Source organism: Sorex araneus, chromosome 4 (assembly GCF_027595985.1).
Source record: "Sorex araneus isolate mSorAra2 chromosome 4, mSorAra2.pri, whole genome shotgun sequence".
In the NCBI taxonomy this organism is placed as follows: Eukaryota; Metazoa; Chordata; class Mammalia; order Eulipotyphla; family Soricidae; genus Sorex; species Sorex araneus.
In genome coordinates, this window is record NC_073305.1 from 44339247 (window position 1) to 44360946 (window position 21700).

Here is a 21700-nt window from a genome sequence, read left to right on the forward strand (position 1 = left end):
GACCCGGGTTCATTCCCAGCCTCCCTTATGGCCCCCCAAAGACCACCAGAAGTAATTCCTGAGTGCAGGGTTAGTGTGACCCTGCATTGCCAGTGTGACCCAAAAAAAAGACCCCGGTGCCTGACCATTGGCTCCATGGAGAGACGCAAGAGACACCGTGCATCAGTTCCTGGGGCTTGCTGTGCCTCTATCTTGAACTGCTATGAATAACGAACAATGAATATTTCTGAATGTTTTCCCACGTGGACATAGATTTTCATTTCTCTGAGTAAAGGGAACTTGGGGATGTAATTCTTTATTTGTTGGGAGGTGGGGGCTCACTCAGTATTCCTTGTAGGCTATTGGCACCTGGGTGCTCACCAGGGTCAGTCCTGGTGCTACAGGAAATCAGACCCAATCCTCCAGCACAAAAAGTGTGAGCTCCAGCTCCTGGAGCTAGCTCTCCTTTCCACTAGCAGTGTATGAGGGTTCCTATGGCTCCATCTACTGCCCAGGTTTGATTCGGAGGTTGTATCCTTGTATCCCAGCCCTCCTGTGTAGCTAAAGTGCTAGACCACGGTTTGATTTGCATTTCCCAAGACTCAGGATGTGGCACATCCCTCCTGGAACATTTGACTTTTTGGAGCATCTGGGGACAGAGAGTGGAACAAACAAGTGTGCTACATATAATGTTAGATCTGGCAGGGCAGTAGGGCAGCTCCGTACTCTCCTGGAGGCCAGTCTCGAGGAGTCACCAGTCACCACATTCATCAATTATGCTTCATTCAAAAACCAACTGCCGTTGAAAAACCAACTTGTCAGAGAGACAAAATAGGAGCTAAGGCACTTAGCTTGCATGCTCAACCCCATGCACTCGTCAGTTTAAGCCCTGAGCACAGAGCCAGAAGTAGCCCCTAAGTATGGCTAGTTGTGGCCTAACCGAAAAATGATGAACTCATTCACATTTGAAAATGAGTAATAGTGAGCCTAAGTGATAGCACACCAGGAAGGGTACTTGCCTTGCACACTGCCGATCCAGGTTCGACCTCTGGCATCCTGGATGGTCCCCTGGGTCTGCCAGGAGTGATCCCTGAGCACAGCTGTGCATGGCCCCAAAACAAAAAAAAAAATTATTTTTAGTTTTCAGTCAAATAAAGTGAGTGATAGTACGGTGTGGAGAGTGCTGGCTTTGTACATAGCCAACCTGGGTTTGATCCCTGATTTCATTGTCCTGTGAGCCTTCTAGGAATGATCCTTGAGTGCAAACCAGAAGTAGCTTTGAGCATAACTGGCTTGAACCCAAAACAATACACACACATATATAAACACATTATATACATTTATACCATGACATGTATATAATAAATGTTTTCTCAGTATTTTATTTTATTTTTCTCAGTATTTTAAAATCAAGTCTATCACAAGGATAATCTCCCACTTTTATGCTTATTGTATGTCACAGTGACTCTGTTGAAGAGAGAACAATCTTGGGTACTGATCTTCACTGTAAGATGAGTTCTTGTGTGGGTTGAGGCAGCATTCTTTTAGTGAACCCTCAACAATGGCTCAAATGGAGAGCTGATATGTCAACATGAAAAACTCATGTTATGGGGCTGGAGCAATAGCACAGCGGGTAGGGCTTTTGCCTTGAACCGGCCGACCCGGTTCAATTCCCAGCATCCCATATTGTCCCCTGAGCACCGCCAGGAGTAATTCCTGAGTGCATGAGCCAGGAGAAACCCCTGTGCATCGCCAAAAAGAAAAGAAAAAAAGAAAGAAAAAAGAGACCCAAAAAGAAAATAAAAAGCTCATGTTATTTTGACACCAATGTTGTATGCAAATAAATGTTCTGGAGAGAAGTCAAACTGCACCTATGACAAGGCACTATGTCTCTGAGACAGATGGTACAGAGTGAACGGGCCAGAAATAACCCCTGAGTATCAACAGATATGGCCCATTAACAATACGAAACAAAATCAAACAAAAAGAAATTGTGGCGGTGATAAGAGTGTTGAACTGAAATTGTAATTTGATTGTGCTTTGATTATTTTTTGGGCCTCACCCAGTGGTGCTCAAGACTTACTCCTGGCTCTACTCAAGGATCACTCCAGAAACCATATTGTGACTGATTTACTACCTGCCAAGCTAGCAAGCAAAGTGCCTGACAGTCGGCATAGTCTCTTTAGCCCCTGGCAGTGTTTTCTTATGAATCAATCAAAAGGTATTATAAGGTATACCAAACTGTATTCAAAAGGTATAACAAAAGTTTTATAAGAGTGTATTCCTAAAGTTTTTCCTGAAAAATAGCTCAAGCATGATCAGAAAAGTCCCCCATTTTGGAGTCCCTGTGAGTCACCGTGCCTCCTGCTCCTCCGAGATTGAGCGTTTGTCAGATGGTGTCTCTGGGGCAGGAGAGCGCTGTCCCCAACCTGCAGGTGTATTGTTCAGAGGCTCTTTCCTGCCTGGTGAAAATATCATCATGTAGTGAAAGTGGGTATTTGTGCCATCTTATCCTAAAACATATGCATCCATGGTGGACCCAGACATCTATAAATCAGCCTTGGGTCGAGGGCCCGTGGGTGCTCTGAGGAAATCTGCCCAGCAGAACACCACCGCCGTGATTCTTGAGGGGGCACCTCTTTGATGACCGGAGAATGGGACACACTTCGGGCAGGATGTGATCTCTAAGGAAGGAAGGGACCAGGATAACTTTGCCCAGTGAGGCGAAGGCCAAGCTGACAGAGCCCCGCAGGTCAAGTCTGGCGCTCTTACCAGAGGACCAAGACAGAGGACAGCGGGACGAAGAGCAGAGCTCCCAGAGCATCAGCGCAGCGGTGCCCGAGGGACTGTGGGCATGAGGGGTGGGACAGGGTGGGGACGAGGCATAAACCTCAGTCCAGCCACAAGGCCCATCTCAGTCCAGCCAGCCACTCAGTCCAGCCACAAGGCTCAGTCCAGCCACAAGGCCGATCTTTCCTCCTCCCTGGTTTTCTCACCTTCCCGCACACCCCTTTTTGCCTTTTCCTCTGCCTTTTCCTCTGCTTTTGCCTTTTCCTCTGCTTGAACTCACCCTGGGTCCAGGTGACTGTCTGCTCCCCTCTCCTCCTGCTCACTCATCAGCTAAGCGCTGCTGTCCTGAAGTGAGGTCACACCCCCACCCGCCACGGGCAGCCTGAGGACCGACCTGGGGAAGAAACTCACTTGCTGAGGAGCCTTTGCCATGAGCCGTGAGCCCATCAGTGTCCAGTTGAAAGGATGTTTCCCAGCACAGAAGGTGGCTTCCCTGCTGACACTGGGCCCTGCTCCTACCGGGTGAGGGTCCCGACTCCAGGCCAACCGGGGTCCCCTCCACACCCAATTCAGATTCCACTAAGACCCCCAGTCAGGGCTGTTCCCCTCACCCGGGCACAAAGGCCCCCTCCCCACCCAATTCAGGGTCCCACCCAACAAGGTCAGGGTCCCTTCTCCAACCAGGTCAAGGTCCCATGTCCTGGGCAGCTGTTCCCCCTCCGCATGCCCCCGTTTCGGCTTCACCCCCAGTGTCATCCTCCGATCACTGGCCTCTAACGATCGAGGAGGCCACTCTTCCTTCACAACTATTCTGCTGAGAAGTATCGGGGCCCCCACCCTGCACCTCTAGCGGTGAGAAAGTATCCAAGAGAAGAGTTGGGCTGTTGGGCTTTTCGAGGAAGATGTCCAGTGGCTCCTCCCAGGGGAGCAGCTGGGACAGGCGGCTCGTGATGCTTCCTGATGCCCATGAGCTCTGGGAAGGGCTTTCTGAGAGCAGAGCAAACTCCTTCCTTTCCCTGACACCCGCCCCCCAGTAGCTCCGACCCCAACCCCCAACACAGCAGACAGAACACTCCTCAGGATTTAAGGTTATTTAATGTGGGAGAGTTGGGATCAGGGTGTTGTCAGCCCGTTACCTGTGCCTGTATGGGGACAGTGGTGCCCAACAGGCCTTCTTAAGGTTGGGCATAAGTCCCCGTGGGGGCAGGGGTGGGAGAGCCCCCATGTAGAGGGAGTTTTAGTCCTCTAGGGATTGATCCTGCCATAGAAACAGGGCAGGCAGCAAGTCAGGGCTCTATTGAGAAGTCGTGCACGGGGTGCCTGTCCCCTCGTGGCTGGGGCCCGGGACCTCCTGATCCTGCGCCAGAACTTTAAAAAGCGATTCCCCCGGTGGGAACGGTGTACCGGCGGTGCCATTTGTGGGCCACAGCTGTTAGACCGGGCCTGAGGCTCTGGGAGATCCTCCCTGCTTAGATCCCTCATGGCTGTATAGCGGGGAACAGAGAGAGATGGGGTGGTGTTTGTATTCGTGCCGGGGACCGTGGTCAGTGACGTCTCATCACCGGACTGGGCAGAACCAGAGGCCAGGGGTGTGGGTCTGTCTTGGTCTCTCCGTATTTCCTCCTCCCCAGGGTGCTGCTGGTTTAGGGTGGTGTTGCACCGGATCCCGCCTCGACTCCTGGGGGGTTTCGGGGGGCACACCTTAAATTTCATTGGTGGTGGAGGACCGGAGTGGTGTGTGCCCCCGAGAGGACAGAGATCTGGGGAGTGGACGGGAGGCTCAGAGGGAGGGAGGGCTAGTGGTCCGGATGGCCCTGGACGGTCCGGCCCCAGGAAGTTGCTCCTTGTGTACGCTCTTAGGATGGTGGAGGTGAGAGGGCGGAGGAAAGTGCCGCGGAGCAGGTGGAAAGCCGAGGGGCCGAAAGTTGTTACAACAGGCACTGGCGAGACAGACACACCAAGTAGGGAACCATAGACCAAGCCCCACACGGGGGTGAGTGTGGAGAGGAAGCGGCGAGCTGGCGGGCGAGGCTGGGCCAGAGGAATGGGAACGGGATCTCGGGGGGAGGCTGTAGAGGGAACAGGCAGAGGTAAGGAAAAAGAATCACGTTTCAGGGCCAAAAACGACCCACGAGACACTGCATGGTCCGGGGCTGCTGGGCCCTGCTGAAACGTGGCTTGACTTTCGCACTTTAAGGCATTGCACCGGTTGTCATTGGATGTAAGGTTATCCTCGTCCTGGGTCTGGGTTCTGCAGAAAACAGGAAGGACAGAGATGGAGAGGAGCAGACAGGGACTACGGGGTGGGGAGGGCTGGGGAGGGAGGGCCCCAGAAGCCTGTCCCCTTTCCCACTGTCTCCAGCCCTGACTTCCCAATCTGCCCCCAGCCTCGCCCCCAGGCCTGACCCCCCATCCCTGTCCCTGTGCCTTCCCCCACCCCCACCAGGCCAGCTGCACTCCTCCTCAGAAGGGGGCGGAAAGAGACGCAGAGACAGTCACCTGTCCAGGTTCAGGCTCATCCGCCGCTTCTTCAGTTTTGCCGCGGTGAGGTCGCACCTGGCACCTAGAAATCCAAGAGAGTGGCGTCTGTTCGCGAAAGCCACGCCTGTTCCCTGGGAGAGCTGCGGGAGATCCAGGGGGATCTGATCCCCGCCAACAGCCCGTATGCTGACCAACTCAGAGCAGAGTCTTCTCTCGTCTCCCACGGCAACCAAGGGGGGCACCCATGGCCTCATCCCTCCCTGCCTCAGTGCCCAGGGTGGGCACAGCAGGGTCTGACAAGGGCTTGTGCCCACCTTCCCCTCAGCAGCTCCTCTGAGGGTCCTGCTTTCAGGGAAGGTCTGTGGAAGCAACGGCCACCCTCAGAGACCAGGGATCTGGGACTGTGGGAATGGGGTGAGGGTGAGGTGGGGGGTCACCCCGGGAGGGCGCAGGTGGGAAAGGCAGTAACTCACCCCTGAGGGACGAATTCCTTTTCCTTTTTCTCTCTTTTTTCTGGCACCGAGAAGACAAAAATCAATGAGCATTGGGGCCAGTTTTTCCCTCTCTCAAACTCAGACACCGTGACCCCAAACCAAAGAAGTCCTGCCACAAACAGGTGGGTTTGTGCCTCGTAGTCATCAATAGATGTGGCCAAACGCTTTGCTTTGGTTCTACCTTTTTAGTTTCCTTCTATGAACAACGATGGCCCCTGTCCAGGAGCTGCCTGGCAGGGCAGGCCCTGTGTGTCCGGTCTCCCTGTCTCAGGACACGAGTTCTGGTCCAGGGTCCCGATCCCTGCTCTGTTCTCTTCAGAGCTGACACGGAGGAAGGCTTGATGCCGCCTCCCAACCCCGGAGGTCTCTCTGGGAGATTTCTTCTCTCTGGAGAACTTGAAGTCTCCAGAAAGGGAAGCCGACTCTGTGTCATGGGGGAGTTGGGGGTTCTGAGTTGGGAACCTGCCACCCCTCCAATAGCCTGTGAAATACAGGGGAGCCCTGTCTTGCCCGAATCCCCGCCCCACAGTCTGCCTTCCGAGGAGAGTGAGGTGCTGCCTTCTCCTCAGACTAAGGTGTTCTTCTGAAGCGAGCAAGCCCACTCTGTGGTGTGCGAGCAGAACCAGACCTCGCCACCACTGCCCTAACTCGCTCAAGTGCTGGTATCGGTTCCTACCTTATTTTCTGATTTCTTTTTGCAGAAGGTGCAATAGGATGTTGTTGCCACATAGAAAAACAAAAATAGACCCACTCCAACCACTTCAAGGTAAAGGGTAGGGGACTTAGCACCGAGAAATTCTGAGACTAGGCTCAACATTTTCTCAATTTGCAAACCGAACAAAACAATCAGAATCCGTATAAGGAATCTCATCGTGCCGGCGAGCTGCCCGAGGCAACTGAGGTTTGAGCCAGCGGCTCTGCCTTATATAGCCTCGCCTGCATCACAAAGGATGGGAGAACCTCACAGGGTTCCACAGGGCCTGGTGCCCACTGCCCCTCCCCCACCGTGTCACCAACTGATTCTCCCCTCTCTGGGCCCTTGCCTTAGGTTCCTCTGCTCTGACGGCCATCTTGTTTTCCAACCCCCCTTTCCTCCTGTCATGGTCTCTATCCCTAAGTAGGGTCCTGCTGCCTCTGTCCAGAACTCGGCTCTCCCCCTAGTTCTCTTGACTCTCTGAAGCCTTGACCTGGTTCTCACCAACTCATTTTTTGTTGATTCACTGCCTGGAATTTGGGCAGACTTGACACTCAGGGATGTGCCTGTCTTCACACGTTCTTTCTTAGAATATGCTTCTTGGCAACACGAACCCACATCTGATTTAATGTTCTTCTATAAGACTTGATTGTGTGAGTGGGAAGAGTCCATTTTAGTTTAGTATTTTTTTTTTGGGGGGGGTCACACCTGGCGGTGCACAGGGGTTACTCCTGGCTCTACACTCAGGAATCACTCTTAGCTGTGCTCAGAGGACCATGTGGAGTGCTGGGAATTGAACCCGGGTCGGCCGCATGCAAGGCAAACGCCCCGCCCACTGTGCTATGGCTCCAGCCCCATTTTAGTTTTGGTTTCATCTGTCTTAATCATTGGTGCTGAGTCCATTGAAATGGCCAAGTCTTTTTTCAGCATTCACAAGTTCAAACGAGAAGGGTTGGAGTGATAGGACAGCAGGTAGGCCATTTACTTGCACGTGCCTGACCAGGGTTCAATCCCTGGCACCCTGTACGAAGGCCTACCCCTGAGAGAAGTAGGTTATATTTTTAACAATCATGTATTTGTACTATTGTTTATAAAAAAACTGGAAATGCCAAGACAAGAGCAAAGCAACTTGGAATATGACACTGTCAAATACCGGTCATTGAAGATACAAAACTTCATATGAACATTTACAACCCTAGAACAAACAATCAAATTCATATCAAGTAAATTATGTTTGATGGCACCTTGGTCATTCAAAACTGCATCTCAGGTTTGGAGAGGTAGTAGCGTGCTTGCCTTGCACACAGGCAACCTGGGTTAGATCTCAGGCTTCCCACATGATCCCTCAAGTATCACCAGGAGTGATTCCTGAGAGCAGAGCCAGGAGGAAGCCCTGAGCACAGCCAGGTGTGGCCCCCAAATAAACAAAAGAAAAACATGCAGGTCTTATGAAGTGCATATGCAGCTCATTAAACACTGGAGAATAAAGAAAGATGTACTGGGGGGAGGGAGAGAGAGAGAGAGAGAGAGAGAGAGAGAGAGAGAGAGAGAGAGAGAGAGAGAGAGAGAGAGAGAGAGAGAGAGAGAGCTCTCTGATGAAACGAAGGACTGGCGTTTCATCCAGAGACCTGGGCTCATTCCTTGGCATCTCAAGGTCCCCCAACCACTGCTACATAAGCCAGTGAAAGAGCAAAAGGACACACAAGATTCTTTATTAAACCCTTTCTCTTCTACACTCACAATTTTCGAATTTTCATAGAGGTCTGTAACATATCGAGAACCAGACCAGCTTCTCTTGGTTACTCCACTCTTCCTGGACAGTAACAAACACGACAGTATGCCTTGAGGAAAATGAATAATTAACTTCCCTTTAACCAATATTTCAAGTTGTAAAAATTTAAACATGAAACTTCCATAGTCACTGCAAACGAGTCACTTTTTCATTCTATTTTTCAAATCAGACTCACGGAGCTTTAAAGGACACTCTTGCCTTAGATCCGTAAGGCCGAGGGTCCGTCCTCAGCACCGCACACACCGGCTCACCTTCAAGGGTAGAGGCCCTGCCCCTTGCCTGCGCCCCACCTGCCTGGCAGGAAGAACAGTCCCTCCAGTCACTTTCTGGGGCCTTGTGGGACCTCCGTCGGGTGCCTGGCCCCGATGGCTCAGTCATCATGAGCATATGGGGGGCCAGGCCCCCTAGACAGTAGAGAAGTCAGAGCTGTGAACTGGGTCAGAGGCTTTCTCCAAGACAGCCAGTCTCCGGGTGCAGGCACGTGTCAGGCCTGGGTGACAGTCCACCCTCTTGCCTTTGCATGCTTCCCATCGTGCTCCATCCCCTTCCTCACTGGATGGAAGGGAAAAGGCCTTGTATAGCTTAAGGCTGAAAAGTAAGGGAGACAATGCAAGGGAGGTCTCGTGGTTCCTTCTCTGCAAGTGGCCATCATCCTCTGTCTTGTCACTGGGGATGCGGGCCAGGTGATGTTCCTTCAGACTGCAGTCACACCCACTCTGGCTCTGAGAAGCACTTATCAAAAATAACTGGGCCAACGGCTGGCAGGATCTGAGGGTCCTTTCCACAGGGCTTGACATGCAGTGTTGAATCTCAGCAGGGCCAGGATAGCAGATCCCTAGCGGTGTTTCCTGAGCAGGACTCGGGAAACAAAGGCACCATTTCCGGCTTACTCTGAGAAGCCAGCCCCTCCTGGCTTCCCACGTCTACATCCACTCCTATGTTGTTGATTATCATGAACCTTTGAAAACAGATTGTCCAGGGCAGTTTCAGCAGCCCCTAAGAGAGGCTACAGAACAGCAGGGGACATGCCTTTGGCAAAAAAGGACACGTTCTTGTCCTGTATCTTGTACTGGTAAGTGAGGCTCCGATCCCGCTGGGCTGTGGCCTGTGGCAGTCTCCAGAGGATCCTCAGCTAGAGTGACAGAGAGAAGAATGAGGGAGGCGAACCCCATATCCCACACCTCCAACACACAGCCCCTCAGAAACCTGCTCCACGTTAACCCCACATGGCCCATCTGCACCTTCCCTGAGACCTCTATGAGTTCAGTACATGGGCGGGGGACAACATCCCAGACACAGCTGACTGCCAGAGTGGAAGGTGCCGGGACGGGATGGCTCGGGAGGCAGAGCACAGCTGAACTACAAGAGGCTCAGAATCAATCCACAGCACCACAGGATCCCCAGGGCAGCTGGGTGTGGCCCCCACAGGAAACAAAGGACTCCCCTGTGCCCTCACAATGGCACTGACTCTGGACAGAAGATGTGCTGGAAGGAAAGACCTGTAAGCTCAGCATATGCAGATGACATTTTTTCTTCCTTTTCAAAATCTTAGTTGCTCTGTGTACTTTGGCTATGCATGCTTCGTTCTTGTGCACTAATTTTGAAAATTAACATATTAGAAGCTGTTGTTTCTGGGGCAGAAGAGATAGTACTGTAGGTAGAGTGTTTGCCTTGCACACGGCAGACCTCCTGGGCTCCATCCCCAGCATCCCATATGGTCTCCCGAGCACTGCTAGGAGTAATTCCTGAGTGCAGAGCCAGGAGTAACCTGTGAGCACCACTGGGTATGACCCAAAAAGCCAAAAAACAAAAACAAAAACAAAACAAAACAAAAACACCACAACCCAAAATCAAACAAACAAAAGAAACCACTGCTTCAGAAAGGCTAATGTTCATCATGATGATGATGGGTGTGGGACAATGATGGATGTCTCTGACTGACTGAAATGTTTGCAGGGAAGTAGCTCCAGGGCAAGGCCACACACTGTCCAGGGGGACTTCTCGGGCTGTGTCCAGGGGCACCACACAAGCGCCCTTGGCTTGCAGATGTGCTTGACCAGGCCCCTCGACTCTGAACAGCTCTGGGCTAGGCACTCATCCACCTTGATGGGTCCAGAGTGTGGGTTAGGAAGCTGATCGGGGAGACGCGGGGAGGCCTTGGAGAGGATTTCAGGAGGAGTGTCCAAAGGCAGAGCGCCACGGCAGGCCTGGGAAGGCGAGAACCTGACCTCACTCCCAGCAGGATCTCAGCTTCTGCCCAAGGCCCCGAGCCTTCTCAGCAGAGGCACTCGCAGCCCTCATTCTGGGTACAGCTTCCCTGACTTTACTGGGGGCCTGGTGGGCCACACCGCAGGTGCACAGAGCCCCGTCCTGGGCTCTGCTCAAGCAGGCTCTGCCAGGGGCAGCCATGAGCAAGCAGGCACCTGAGACCCTGCGTCTCTATTGGACAGGAACTGTCCCCTTGGCCAGGACAGAAAGCCTGCTCTCGTACAGCAGCGCCCTCTGCTGTGGACATAGGGCACTGCATCTACACCCCCCTGTCTCCTCATCAGTCACTAAAGGAAGGAGGCAGACAACCAGCTCCTGAGACCTGAGTGCTTGTATCCATGCAGGCAGGCAGGAGGCCTGGGGTCAGTCCCGGAACTCTGTGATGCCCCAAGTGCTAGCTGGAGAGATCTCTGAGCACTGCGGTGAGAACAGGCCCTGAGCATTGCAGGGCGTGGCCTGAGCACAGACCGGAAACCCAGGAGACCTGCTCTGGTACCTGGGTCAGGCTGGAGCCGACCTGGCCCGCATCCTCACAGAGCCCCAGCCTTCCCCACCACTACAGGACCACCCCGAGAAGGCCCGGTGTCATCCCAGTGGCCCTTCAGCAGCCCACCGAGCCCCGGGCAGCCCTGCACACCTGCCCGTGCACATCCCTGCAGAAGCCAGTGGCCAGGCCCTCGGCACGCAGGATCAGGTGGCTCTGGTGACAGAGGCCGTTCAGCAGGAGGGCGTTCTCCTCATCCTCAGCATCACCACGGTCATGCACAAGGGCCACGACGTTTCCCTGTGACAGTGGGAAGAGAAGGACAGAGGCTCTGACTGGGAGGAGCACAGGGTGCAAGGAGCACGGGACTCTCAGAGCCTCCTCCCTGCAAAGGGTCTCCCCACAGCGTCTCCCAGTCTGCTGCAAACATCATTCCCCTGGATGGACCTTTGCAGGCTCCGGACCGTAGTTCCAAACAGCCCCAGGACAGTGTCGATAGCATTTCCAACCTTGCTCTCTTGGGCTCCTCTCACTTGGGATCCTGTGTGGCTGGCGGCAAAGCCATTCCTACTGCACAGGCTGGTCTATTACTGGTGAAATACTGGGGGTCTGGGAAATGGCTGAAAGGGTTGGAGCATTCTCCCAACGTGGGCCCCAGGTTCAATCCCCGGCACCACAGGATCCCCCAAACACCACCAGGAAGTCCCTAAGCACGAAACTGGAGTGGCCTCTGTGCCCCAGAATTTGATCTTATAGCAACCTTTCTGGGTCAACACCTATATTTGTGATGAACCTTCCAGGATTTAAAGTCACTGACACCATAAGCTCCACTGAGCTATAAACCACACTCAGAGAGACACTAACCTGCCCCTGCCCCAGAAACCTGGCTACGTGCAGCCCCGCACAGCCCACTCCCAAGCAAATTCACGTGGCCTCCGTGTGGGAGAGCTGGAGGGGCCCGCCTGGACACCTGGGTCTCACGTGGGAGCAGGGGTACCTTCAGCTGCCAGCACACAGTGGCTCTGCAGTAGTGGACAAAGTCCAGCACGGATACGGCCCCCACGCCCAGACTCAGCAGCACACTCAGGTCATCCACCAGCAGCACTGGCCACCTCCACCAAGTGTCTTCGTTGGCCTCTGGCTTCAGTGACTTCTGCACAAAATCATACAGTGGCTGCAGGCTCTCAGCGGTGGCCTCCCTGGGACACAAGATAAAAGGGACGCGAGAGTTGCCCCTGTCTACAGTCATTTCTGGAGCAGCACCAGGAAGGGGCTGCAGGCAAAGACTGCAGCTGTGGCCGAGTCCTGGTGCTGAGGGGTCACGATCTGGCTGGAACGGTCAGGCAGGCTCGGGCACACGCACCTAAGTGGCTCTTCAGTCAGCTATTCCCTGAGGCTGTCCCAGAGATTCGTGAAACACAAACAGACCCTGAGCCCTAAGCGCTGCCAGCCAGTCTCTCGTCTAAGGAGAGTTTAAGGCACCTAGAAGAGTCTGGACTGGGAAGGCAGGAGAAGCCTCCCCAAGAGGTCCTAACAGTATAAAAGGCTACCCAAGGGGCCAGGGAGAGAATACAGGGAGTAGGGCCCTGGCCTTGTACACAGATGACCTGAGTTTGACCCCTGGCATCCCTGAGTGCTGCCAGGAGTAACATCTGAGCACGGAGCTAGGAGTGACCCCTGAGGATCACTGGGTGTGGTCCAAAAACAAAAAAGCTGCCCAGCCACTCATACGCCTCACGTGCAGAGGGACACAACAGCTTCTCCTCCAGCTGCCCAGTGAAACCCTTGCTGTTGTGTTCTGCAAGAGGTGAGGGACCCCAAAAGCACCAGAGCCACACCCCAGGGCTCAGCTCCATGAGTAAGGATGGCAGTGAAGACTTGGGGTGTAGAGATGTCAGGGCCACATGCAGGACCGGGCACATGGCACCAGGCTGAACAGAGTGGGGACAGTGGGCACAGCTGGTGCCAGGCCGGCCACCCTGGCGCTGGAGGAAGGAGAGCAGTCAGGTGGGAGTCTGCTCCGATGCCCATCAGGACAAGCAGTGGACACCTGAGTCGGCAGCTGATAAGTGTTCTCCGAGTCAGGCGCAAATATTTCAGGCTTGAGGGGATGTGGTTTCTTGGCTTCTAACTTGGCTTCTGCGCTGCAAAACCACTCAGGGATGAGAAGCCAAGAATGCAGGTGCCTATATTCCAATGCAACATGCTGACAACTCTGTTTATGTTGTATCAGCAACTCTGTTTGCTAACTCCTGGTGGCCTTGGTGAGCTGGCCTTGGAGGGAGCCAAGAGCAGAACAGAGGTGGGTGCTCGAGTGCTGCGCTGGGGCTGGAGAGAACAGGAAAGCCTGTCATTCTCCCCGCCGCGCGCAGCAGGTAAAGCAGAGCTCGGAGGGGCGAGCACTCGCACACACACTGACCTGAGAAACTGCAGGGGCTGTGGCTCTTCCCGCGGAGTCCGGAAGATGACATCCACCGCTGCCTTGAGTCCTTCAAAGAAGACGAGCTGGCCACGTTCCCGTGCCGTGGTCAGGCTGATACCCTGAAGATGACACGGGGTCACTGTGTGCTGCAGGCTCAGCCCAGCAAAGAAGCTGCTCTGCAGTGCACAAGCGTATGTGGGGCTCCCCACACCTGCAGACGGGAGCCTCCCCACCGGACACACGGCTTCTTGCGGGGGCCCCCACCCACAACCCCATTCTGTTTGCAGATCTGCTATTACATCTGTCACTTGATTTAAACTCCGACCCCTTTTGCTTACGTATTTACTTTTATTATTATCCAGTACTGGTTTTGCAGTTTAGGGGCTGGGGGGAGGCGGTGGGTTTGGGCTATGCCCAGGCTGTGCTCAGGGCTCGCTCCTGCTCTATGCTCAGGAGTGGCCCCTGGCGTGTTTGAAGGAACCATAGGCAGTGCCTAAGATCAAACTGGGTCGGGCACATGCAAGTCAAATGTCTTAATCCCTGTGCTATTTTTACCATTCCCAGTACTGGTTCTTGGTATTATCTCATACATATTTCCCTTTTAAATGCATGTATTTATGGTGGCCAGCTCACAGGAACCAAGTACAAACTCTGCATGTGAGAGCCCCAGGAGGTCATGGTTCCTCAGGGCCCGCAGGGAACAACCCTAGAGCACCAAACTGGAGTAGCCCCTAAGAAACTCTGAGTGCACTGCTTGGCCACACCTCCTCCCCCCCTACCCCGCCCGAGCACCCAACACACACACACACACACACACACACACACACACACACACACACACACACACACCCTAACAAACTGGGGTTAGATTATTGACACTTGCTCCACATCACAAAAAACTATATGTTTTTTCATGAACCATGTAACTAAGAATCTCTTGAGGCGCCGAGAGGTAGTACAACAGGTAGGGTACTGCAGCCAACCCGGATCCAATCCCTGGCACCACGTATGGTCCCCTGACTGCTGCCAAGTCATCCCTGAATGCAAAGCCAGGAGCAATCCCTAGTACTGCCAGGTATGGCCCTAAACCACCAAAACAGACAGACACATACATAAATGCAGACCCAGAGCCTCACTCCAGAACCAGAACCAGTTGTATGTCCATGCTCCAGGGCACATGAGCTGCAGTCCCTGACGAAGACTCCCATTCACCTCTGCTCCTGCTCATTACCTTTCTATTACCTTTAGCACAGAGATACAGCAGGGAGGCTGTATCCCTTCCTCTCCTACTGCAGGTATCACATTCCATCACATTCCAGAGTGTGTTCCCCAGAGTGGGTGACATCACCCCTCCTCTGAGGTATTGGAACAATACAGGGGCAGTATGACTAGCTACAACACAACTGGGCAAATAGATCTTTACTTGCTTCAAAGAAGACCAATCGGGGCTAGAGCAATAGTATAGCGGGTAGGACACTTACCTTGCACGCAGCCAACCCAAGGATGATCCCTGGCACCCCATTTGGTTCCATGTGCTAACAGGAGTGATTCCTGAGTGCACAGTCCGGAGTAACCTCTGAGTATCACAGGGTGTACCCCTGATCCCTCTCCCAAAAAGAAGGCAGATTTTTCAGGGGTTATATATTGAGAGATATTTTTCTAATAAGAAGGAGACAGGCCAGGGGGCTGGAGCGATAGCACAGTGGGTAGGGCATTTGCCTTGCACACGGCCAACCCTGGTTCGAATCCCAGCATCCCATATGGTCCCCTGAGCACCGCCAGGAGTAATTCCTGAGTGTAGAACCAGGAGTAACCCCTGTGCATCGCCGGGTGTGACCCAAAAAGCAAAAAAAAAAAAAAGAAGGAGACAGGCCAGATAAGTCTGGGAACCTGTGTTTGAGTACTCTGCATGCCCAGTCCTCACCACATCTTTCCTCAAAGTTCACAGAAGGAGGAGCCAATGCGAACCTGAGGTCCATAGCTTTCGATACAGAAACACAGACACCAGGGCCAGAGTTATGCCCCCAGGGACCTGGAATGCAACATGTGTTCTTGACATGACCGAACTCTCTGAGCTCATGTGCTGCCCCCCCCCTTTTTTAAATTGAATCACCATGTGGAAAGTTACAAAGCTTTCAGGTTTAAGTCTCAGTTACACAATGCTCAAACACCCATCCCTTCACCAGTGCACATATTCCACCACCAAGAACCACAGTAAACATCCCCCCCATGTGCTGCCTTTTGATGCAGGAATTTCCTGCATCTCTGCAAAGGCAGGGAAGGAGATTCTACTCTTCTTTCATCCTTGTAATCGTTTTTCCCCCTCTGTGACCCCAACCAGAATGCATTTTAACACCACAACTGGTAATGTTTCCTCTCCCTTCCTGGCCAAGTGACAGAAAGTAAATCCCAGAAGGTCTACCTGGTCCCGGGTCATGGGAAATGGCCCAGATTCGGCCAGGAGGTTGGCCAGGCTCCCAGCCATCTTATCCCAATCTGCCTGCATTTAATAAGCATATAGACAAGCCAGAACAAGGGGAGGATGGCAAAATCATCTCTCCTCTACCTGGGTCCCAAAACCTTAAGTGCAAACTTCTATCTGATCCCGATTGAGTAGAGATGGGTTAGGGATCTGGCTCAACTCAAGTAATGAAAAAGGCAGAGAAGCAGGCTGAGTCAGGAAGGGAAGGGGTTCTCTTGATTTGCATAAAACCTCTATTGTTAAGCTATCTACAATCCAGCAGGGAAGCCCAGCCTCAGGCCTCGTACACAAGCACTCACACAAACACATGCATGCACAAATACACACACACACACACACACACACACACACACACACACACACACATGCATACACATAAACATGTGGAAACTTCCCCAAAGAGATAAGAAATAGTTACCAACTTCTGTCCCACAATATTGTAGTGACTGAAAGACTGGGCGAGGGCCACAAAGCAGACTTTACAACGAGCTGGAAAACAAAATTAATATACATGTTATGAAAGGCCCTGCTGACAGTCCATACCCCTGAAAATCAAAGGACTTCAGGAGGTCTCGCGATCCAGAGCCCTGCAGCCTCATGTGGCCAATCTGATTATTTCCTCCGCTTCCCCCTCCTCTGGTTGCAGCCCGGCTGCCATGTTCTGAGCTGTGCTGCTTGCACCAGTGCTTGCCAGGGCCTGCCTGTGGCACTCCTGGGGGCTGCCTACTTTCACTGCAGGGCCTGCCATCCCCAGGAGACAGACTCTGCTGCGGCACAGGAGTCCTAGAGAGCAAAGTTCCCAGGACCATGCTCAGCACATGTGAGTGGCACCAGGGACTGAATTCCTGGCCTCACATCTAAGATGAGTGTGTTTTCATTTCTTTTTTGGCTTTTATTTTGGGTTTTGGCCCACACCTGGCGGTGTTTGCAGGACCCCCATGGTTCCAGACATTGAACCAGGGTTGGCTGAATGCAAGGCAAGTGTCTTAACCCCTAAACTATCTCTCTGTTCCCCAAACCGGGACCTTTTGCCTCATGACAATCCTCCAAAACTATGCCCAATTTGATTCTAAGATGTTCTTTGGGGGGTGGGGAGTTGGGTCAACCCTGGCAATGCTCAGGGCTTATTCCTGGCTCTGCACTCAGGAATCACTCCTGATGGGGCGTGGGAACCACATGCAGGCTGGGGACTGAACCCAGTCAGCCACATGCAAGCAAGTACCCTGCCTGCTGTACTATCACTCTGGCCCTTTAAACTATTTAATACGTGTACCTATTTCACTGATTCTAAGATGTATTTCTGTTAGATAGGTTATCAATGCCTTATTTTGATTGATTGTAAAGAAATATTTGAATTTCTCAAAATCAGATTCCTCTTACTTATATTTCCTAACTAATGCTGGCATATAGGAATACAGTTAATTGCTTTATAAACTAGTCTCAGATCCAATAGGCTATAAGGGGAACACAATGATACTTTACTGAGCACAGTTAATTCTAATAATTTACTGGGAGATTCTCTTGCCCTTTCTAAGCCTAAAACGACAGCACCTAAAAATAGAAGGAAAAAGCACTTTCAAAGTTGTCAAATAAGATGACAGTTAAGGCGAGCGCCTAAAGTCCACCCAGTCTGGCCTGGATCGCTGGTCATGGAAGAAGAATCGATGAAGAATATCTTTCTTCATTTGGCTGTTTTCTCCTAATCTATTTTCGTATGTAAACTGCAGTGGCCATGCTGTTTTCTTCCTTGGAAAGAGTCTTTCTGGAACATTTACTGCCAGGGTATTTACTGCTCTAGTATTTCAGAGACCTCAAGATACACAAGAAATGGGCCAGAGAGATAGCTAAAGAACTGGAGCCCTTGGGGCTGGAGCGATAGCACAGCAAGTAGGGTGTTTGCCTTGCATGTGGCCGACCCAGGCTCGATTCCCAGCATCCCATATGGTCCCCTGAGCATCGCCAGGAGTAACTCCTGAGTGCAGAGCCAGGAGTAACCCCTGTGCATCACCGGGTGTGACCCAAAAAAAAAAAAAAAAAAAGAACTGGAGCCCTTGCCTGCATGCAGGAAGCCTGGCTTCACTTTCTCCCCAGCACCCACAGGGAGTGAGTGACCTCTACTGTCCCCTACCCCCCACCCCAAGCTGGGTATGACTCAAAAAACAACAACAAACACCAAAGGAGGGCTAGGAAATGGCCCAAAGGGTTGGAGTAGTGGCTGGCATATGTGAGGAGCCAGGTCAAGCCCAGCCCCGCATGGCCACCAGCGCTGGGCTTAGCCTTGATGACCCCCAGCAGTCCAAGGGGGAGCAACACTGCACTGCTGAGCACAAGCCCTGAGCTGGCCTGGCTGGCTGTCTACTGCCAACAGCGAGCCCTGAGCAATGCGTGGGAGACCTTCAAATACAAACGGAAAAAAAAAAAAATGAATAAGACAAGAACTGAGGAGCAACTCATTATTAGAGTTAGAAGCCACACTGGGGTATCAGGGATGAGGCTGCCCGAGTGGCAGGTAGGAGGGGAAGACAGGACACACATACATGCAAGGAGCACCTGACCACGGGGCTGGCAAGGAAAGAGCCAGCCCAAGAGGCTCTCGCCGCATACAGAACCCTGTGGCTCCCAAACACCAAAGCTCTAGCAGCTTAACACCGTTCCCCTGGCTTCCCAGAACAGGGCCTTCCTGCTTATTTTTCTCCCACAGCATCAGTATTCCCTTACCTTTGAGGTAGAAAGAGAGGAAGTGGTGCACGAGGAAACTGCCATCTGTTCGGGCATCACAGAGGAGAGTCAGCCGCCCCTTCAAGTTAAGAGGAATTTTTAAAAGTGAGGCAGGCACTTTGCTAAGAGATCAGCTGAGCGGAAATCTAGTAGGTGAGGTCCAACCCAAATTTCTGCACTTGGTGAAGACAGAGTTTTAATTAGATATATGCTGTCTTACCTCTCCTCCACCAAAATGCCAAAAAATTATAGAAAAATTCACACTTGGAAGTGCGATCATTATTATGTCACTCAGACAGGCAAAAAAAAAAAAAAAAGCCCTCAGCTGCTGTTTCAAAGCAAACAAAGAATAAGAGGCCAGAGATATAGCTTAAGTGGAAGAACATATGTATGAGCTAAGCCCAGGTTTGATCCATGGTTCTGTCGTGCCCCTGAGCACCATCAGACCCAAGAATTACCCTAGCTACCGGAGTACATCAGTGGTGCCTCACCTCAGCCACCCACCAAAAAAATAAAAAAATGAAAGTGTGTGTGGGGGCAAAGGGCAGAAAAGACTGTAGCAGTTGGAGTACAGGCTTTGCATGTGGGAGGTCCAGGTTCAATTCCCGGCATCACCTGGTCACTCAAGCACAGCTGGGAAAAACACTGAGCACTGATCAAAAGACAACAAAAACAAAACAATCAAAAAAACAACTTAAGACACTAAAATCTCTTTTCTTGGGGGCTGGAGAGAAAGCACAGTGTGTAAGGCACTTGCCTTGCATGTATCACCAGCACCACATGACCCTCTGAGACCACCACAAGGAGTGATCCCTGAGCACACTGCCAGTAGTAAGCCCCGAGCACTGCTGGGTGTGGCCCATCCCCCCTACCAAAAATAGAAATGAAAAAAAGACGGTCTCCAATGTGCCTGGCTTCGCTGACCACTGATGAACGGTCCCTGTGAGTGGCATGGCAGTTCAGGATCAAGAAACGCCAGACATGCAACCTGTGTTGTTGCAATTTCCTCCCATTTATAAAACATCATACTGGAGGGCCATCCTAGAGGATTGTCATTTCCCAGTGCCCACGACAGCTTCCCACTTTCCAGCCAAGATGAAGGTGCCAAGTTTGGAAGCACAGTAGTAATTGGCAAGGTAAGTGGCATCATCCCTGAGAGTTGGACAGAGGAGAACTACTGGACCGCTAAACTCTCTAGGGATCTACTGAAACCTACAGTTTACCTGGCTGGTGGAGGCACGGGGGTGGGAGTGGGGTCATGACACAGAGTATCTTCCTGGCAGCTTGGAGGAACTGCATCTCCATAAAGAACACAAAGGTTATAAAATGTGCTAGGTAAAGCACTTGGGCTTAAAAGTGAAAATTTTTGAGGTGTCCTCACTGTGCGTGAAGGAGGATAGAGCGAACAGACTGTGTGCCCAACACCAGCCGAAGTCCTGAGAAAGGTATCACTGTATCACTGTCATCCCATTGCTCATCGATTTGCTCGAGTGGGCACCAGTAACGTCTCCATTGTGAGACTTCTTGTTACTGTTTTGGCATATCGAATACGCCATGGGTAGCTTGCCAGGCTCTGCTGTGTGGGCAAGATACACTCGGTAGCTTTCCGGGCTCTCCGAGAGGGATGAAGGAATCAAACCCGGGTCGGCCGCGAGCAAGGCAAACGCCCTTACCCGCTGTGCTATCGCTCTTGAGAATGGTAAAACAAAACAAAACAAAAACACAAAACACTGAACTCTTTCCCAATCACCTCCTAGGAGAGCCAGGGACCCCTAATCACTACCAACCCACCCCACTCCCGCCACACACAACACACTCCAGTGGGTGCGCACGCACGGGGCTCCGGGTCCTCTCGTCTGTGACCATAAGCCAAACCAAGAGGGGGCACCGGATTCCTGGGGATTTATTTCCTTTTGCGCCGTTCCCGGCGGTGCTGGGGATCCAACCAGGGCCTCCTGCATGCGATGCAATGCGCTCTAGCCCGCTGGGCCGGCGCTCAGGCCGGAGCCCTGGGGATTTTTCAGGGCACACAGGGCCAGGGGACCCAGCACGCCCCGGACAGAGCCCGCCAGACTACAACTCCCAGGCGCCCGAGTGTGGTCTGTCGGCTCCACGGGGCTGCGCGCGCGTTCCGTCCCCACGCTCCGGAAGCCGCCCTCTGCCGGCCGTGCCACGGCTCACCTGCTCCGGCCTGTCGGGAGTGGTGTCGAGGAGGTTATTGAGTTCCGGGAACATTCTGAGCTTCGGGAAGAGAAGTGGAAAGCAGCGGCGCTGACGGAGGCGGGAGAGCCACCAGGCGCAGCCCTGGAGCGCGCAGGCGCAGCCTCGCTCAGCCGCAGCCAATCAGAAGGACGCTTGGACGGGCCGCTGCGCACGCACGCGCAGAAGCTCGGGTGATGGGGAGCGAACGCACGTGGGCGGTCCCGGGCTGGCGCTTTCGTTTCGGCCTCATCCACGGAAGGATGTGCGCTACCTGTATCTCCCTCCTTCCCTTCTCTGTTCCTCCTCGGGCCTGCCAGAACAGTCAGTCCATCCTGTGCACGTAACGGGTCAAACGCTCGCTGCGTCCTACGCGACTAGAAAGAAGCTCAGGCAGCAGCGGTTAAGACTTAACCAGGATGGGCCGAAAAGAAAAAACCACGTGCAATAAACACGGGATCACGCGTTAAAACGTACGGTGGAGAAAACCCAAAGCAAGACAAGAGTGCCGGGGAGGCAGCTGAAAGGTCTGGCACGCATAGTTGGTATTTGGAGGTCTCGCGCTCCACAGGCCGGTACCTGCAAGTTCTCTCCTGAGTGGCCCTGGTGCCTCCCAGCACAACCAAAAGAGCCGCAGCACAATAGCCGGGCCGAAACGTCTGTGGACTCAAACTTCTGAGCACCGCTTGGGAGTCCCATACCCACCCCCACCTCAAATAAAACGTGTTTGTATTTTTGTAAAGCAAGATTAGGGAATAATGGGGTCAAAGAGATAGTACAGTGGCTAGGGCGTTTTCCTTGCTCGCTCAAACCCAGGTTCCATCCTTGGCATCCCATATGATCCCCTGAGCACTGCCAGCAGTAGTCCCTGAGTGCTAAGCTGTAGAAACATCTCAT

The 21700-nt window shown here is 52.7% G+C and overlaps 1 protein-coding gene across 5 annotated transcripts in view; it reads right to left on the reverse strand.

Moving 5' to 3' along the window:
- The window catches only part of LOC101542067 (elongator complex protein 6), a 41995-nt gene extending 20586 nt beyond the window's left edge, over positions 1–21409 (reverse strand). The window contains exons 1-10 of one of the 5 annotated variants that reach the window (XR_008629856.1): positions 20786–21142; positions 18605–18683; positions 16305–16375; positions 13402–13523; positions 11980–12181; positions 11136–11282; positions 8406–9362; positions 5724–5763; positions 5269–5332; positions 5006–5020 (exon numbers count right to left, since the gene is read on the reverse strand). Coding sequence is in view for 4 of the 5 variants with exons in the window: in XM_055136968.1 (XP_054992943.1) it covers positions 9237–9362; positions 11136–11282; positions 11980–12181; positions 13402–13523; positions 16305–16375; positions 18605–18683; positions 20786–20839 (801 nt within the window). In the remaining variant the exon portion in view is untranslated. Of the gene's footprint in view, positions 1–5005; positions 5021–5268; positions 5333–5723; positions 5764–8122; positions 9363–11135; positions 11283–11979; positions 12182–13401; positions 13524–16304; positions 16376–18604; positions 18684–20440; positions 20670–20785 lie in introns of those variants that run through there. The other 4 variants (XM_055136968.1, XM_055136970.1, XM_055136971.1 and 1 more) reach the window with 4 other exon arrangements.
- Between the last annotated feature and the right edge of the window lie 291 nt (positions 21410–21700).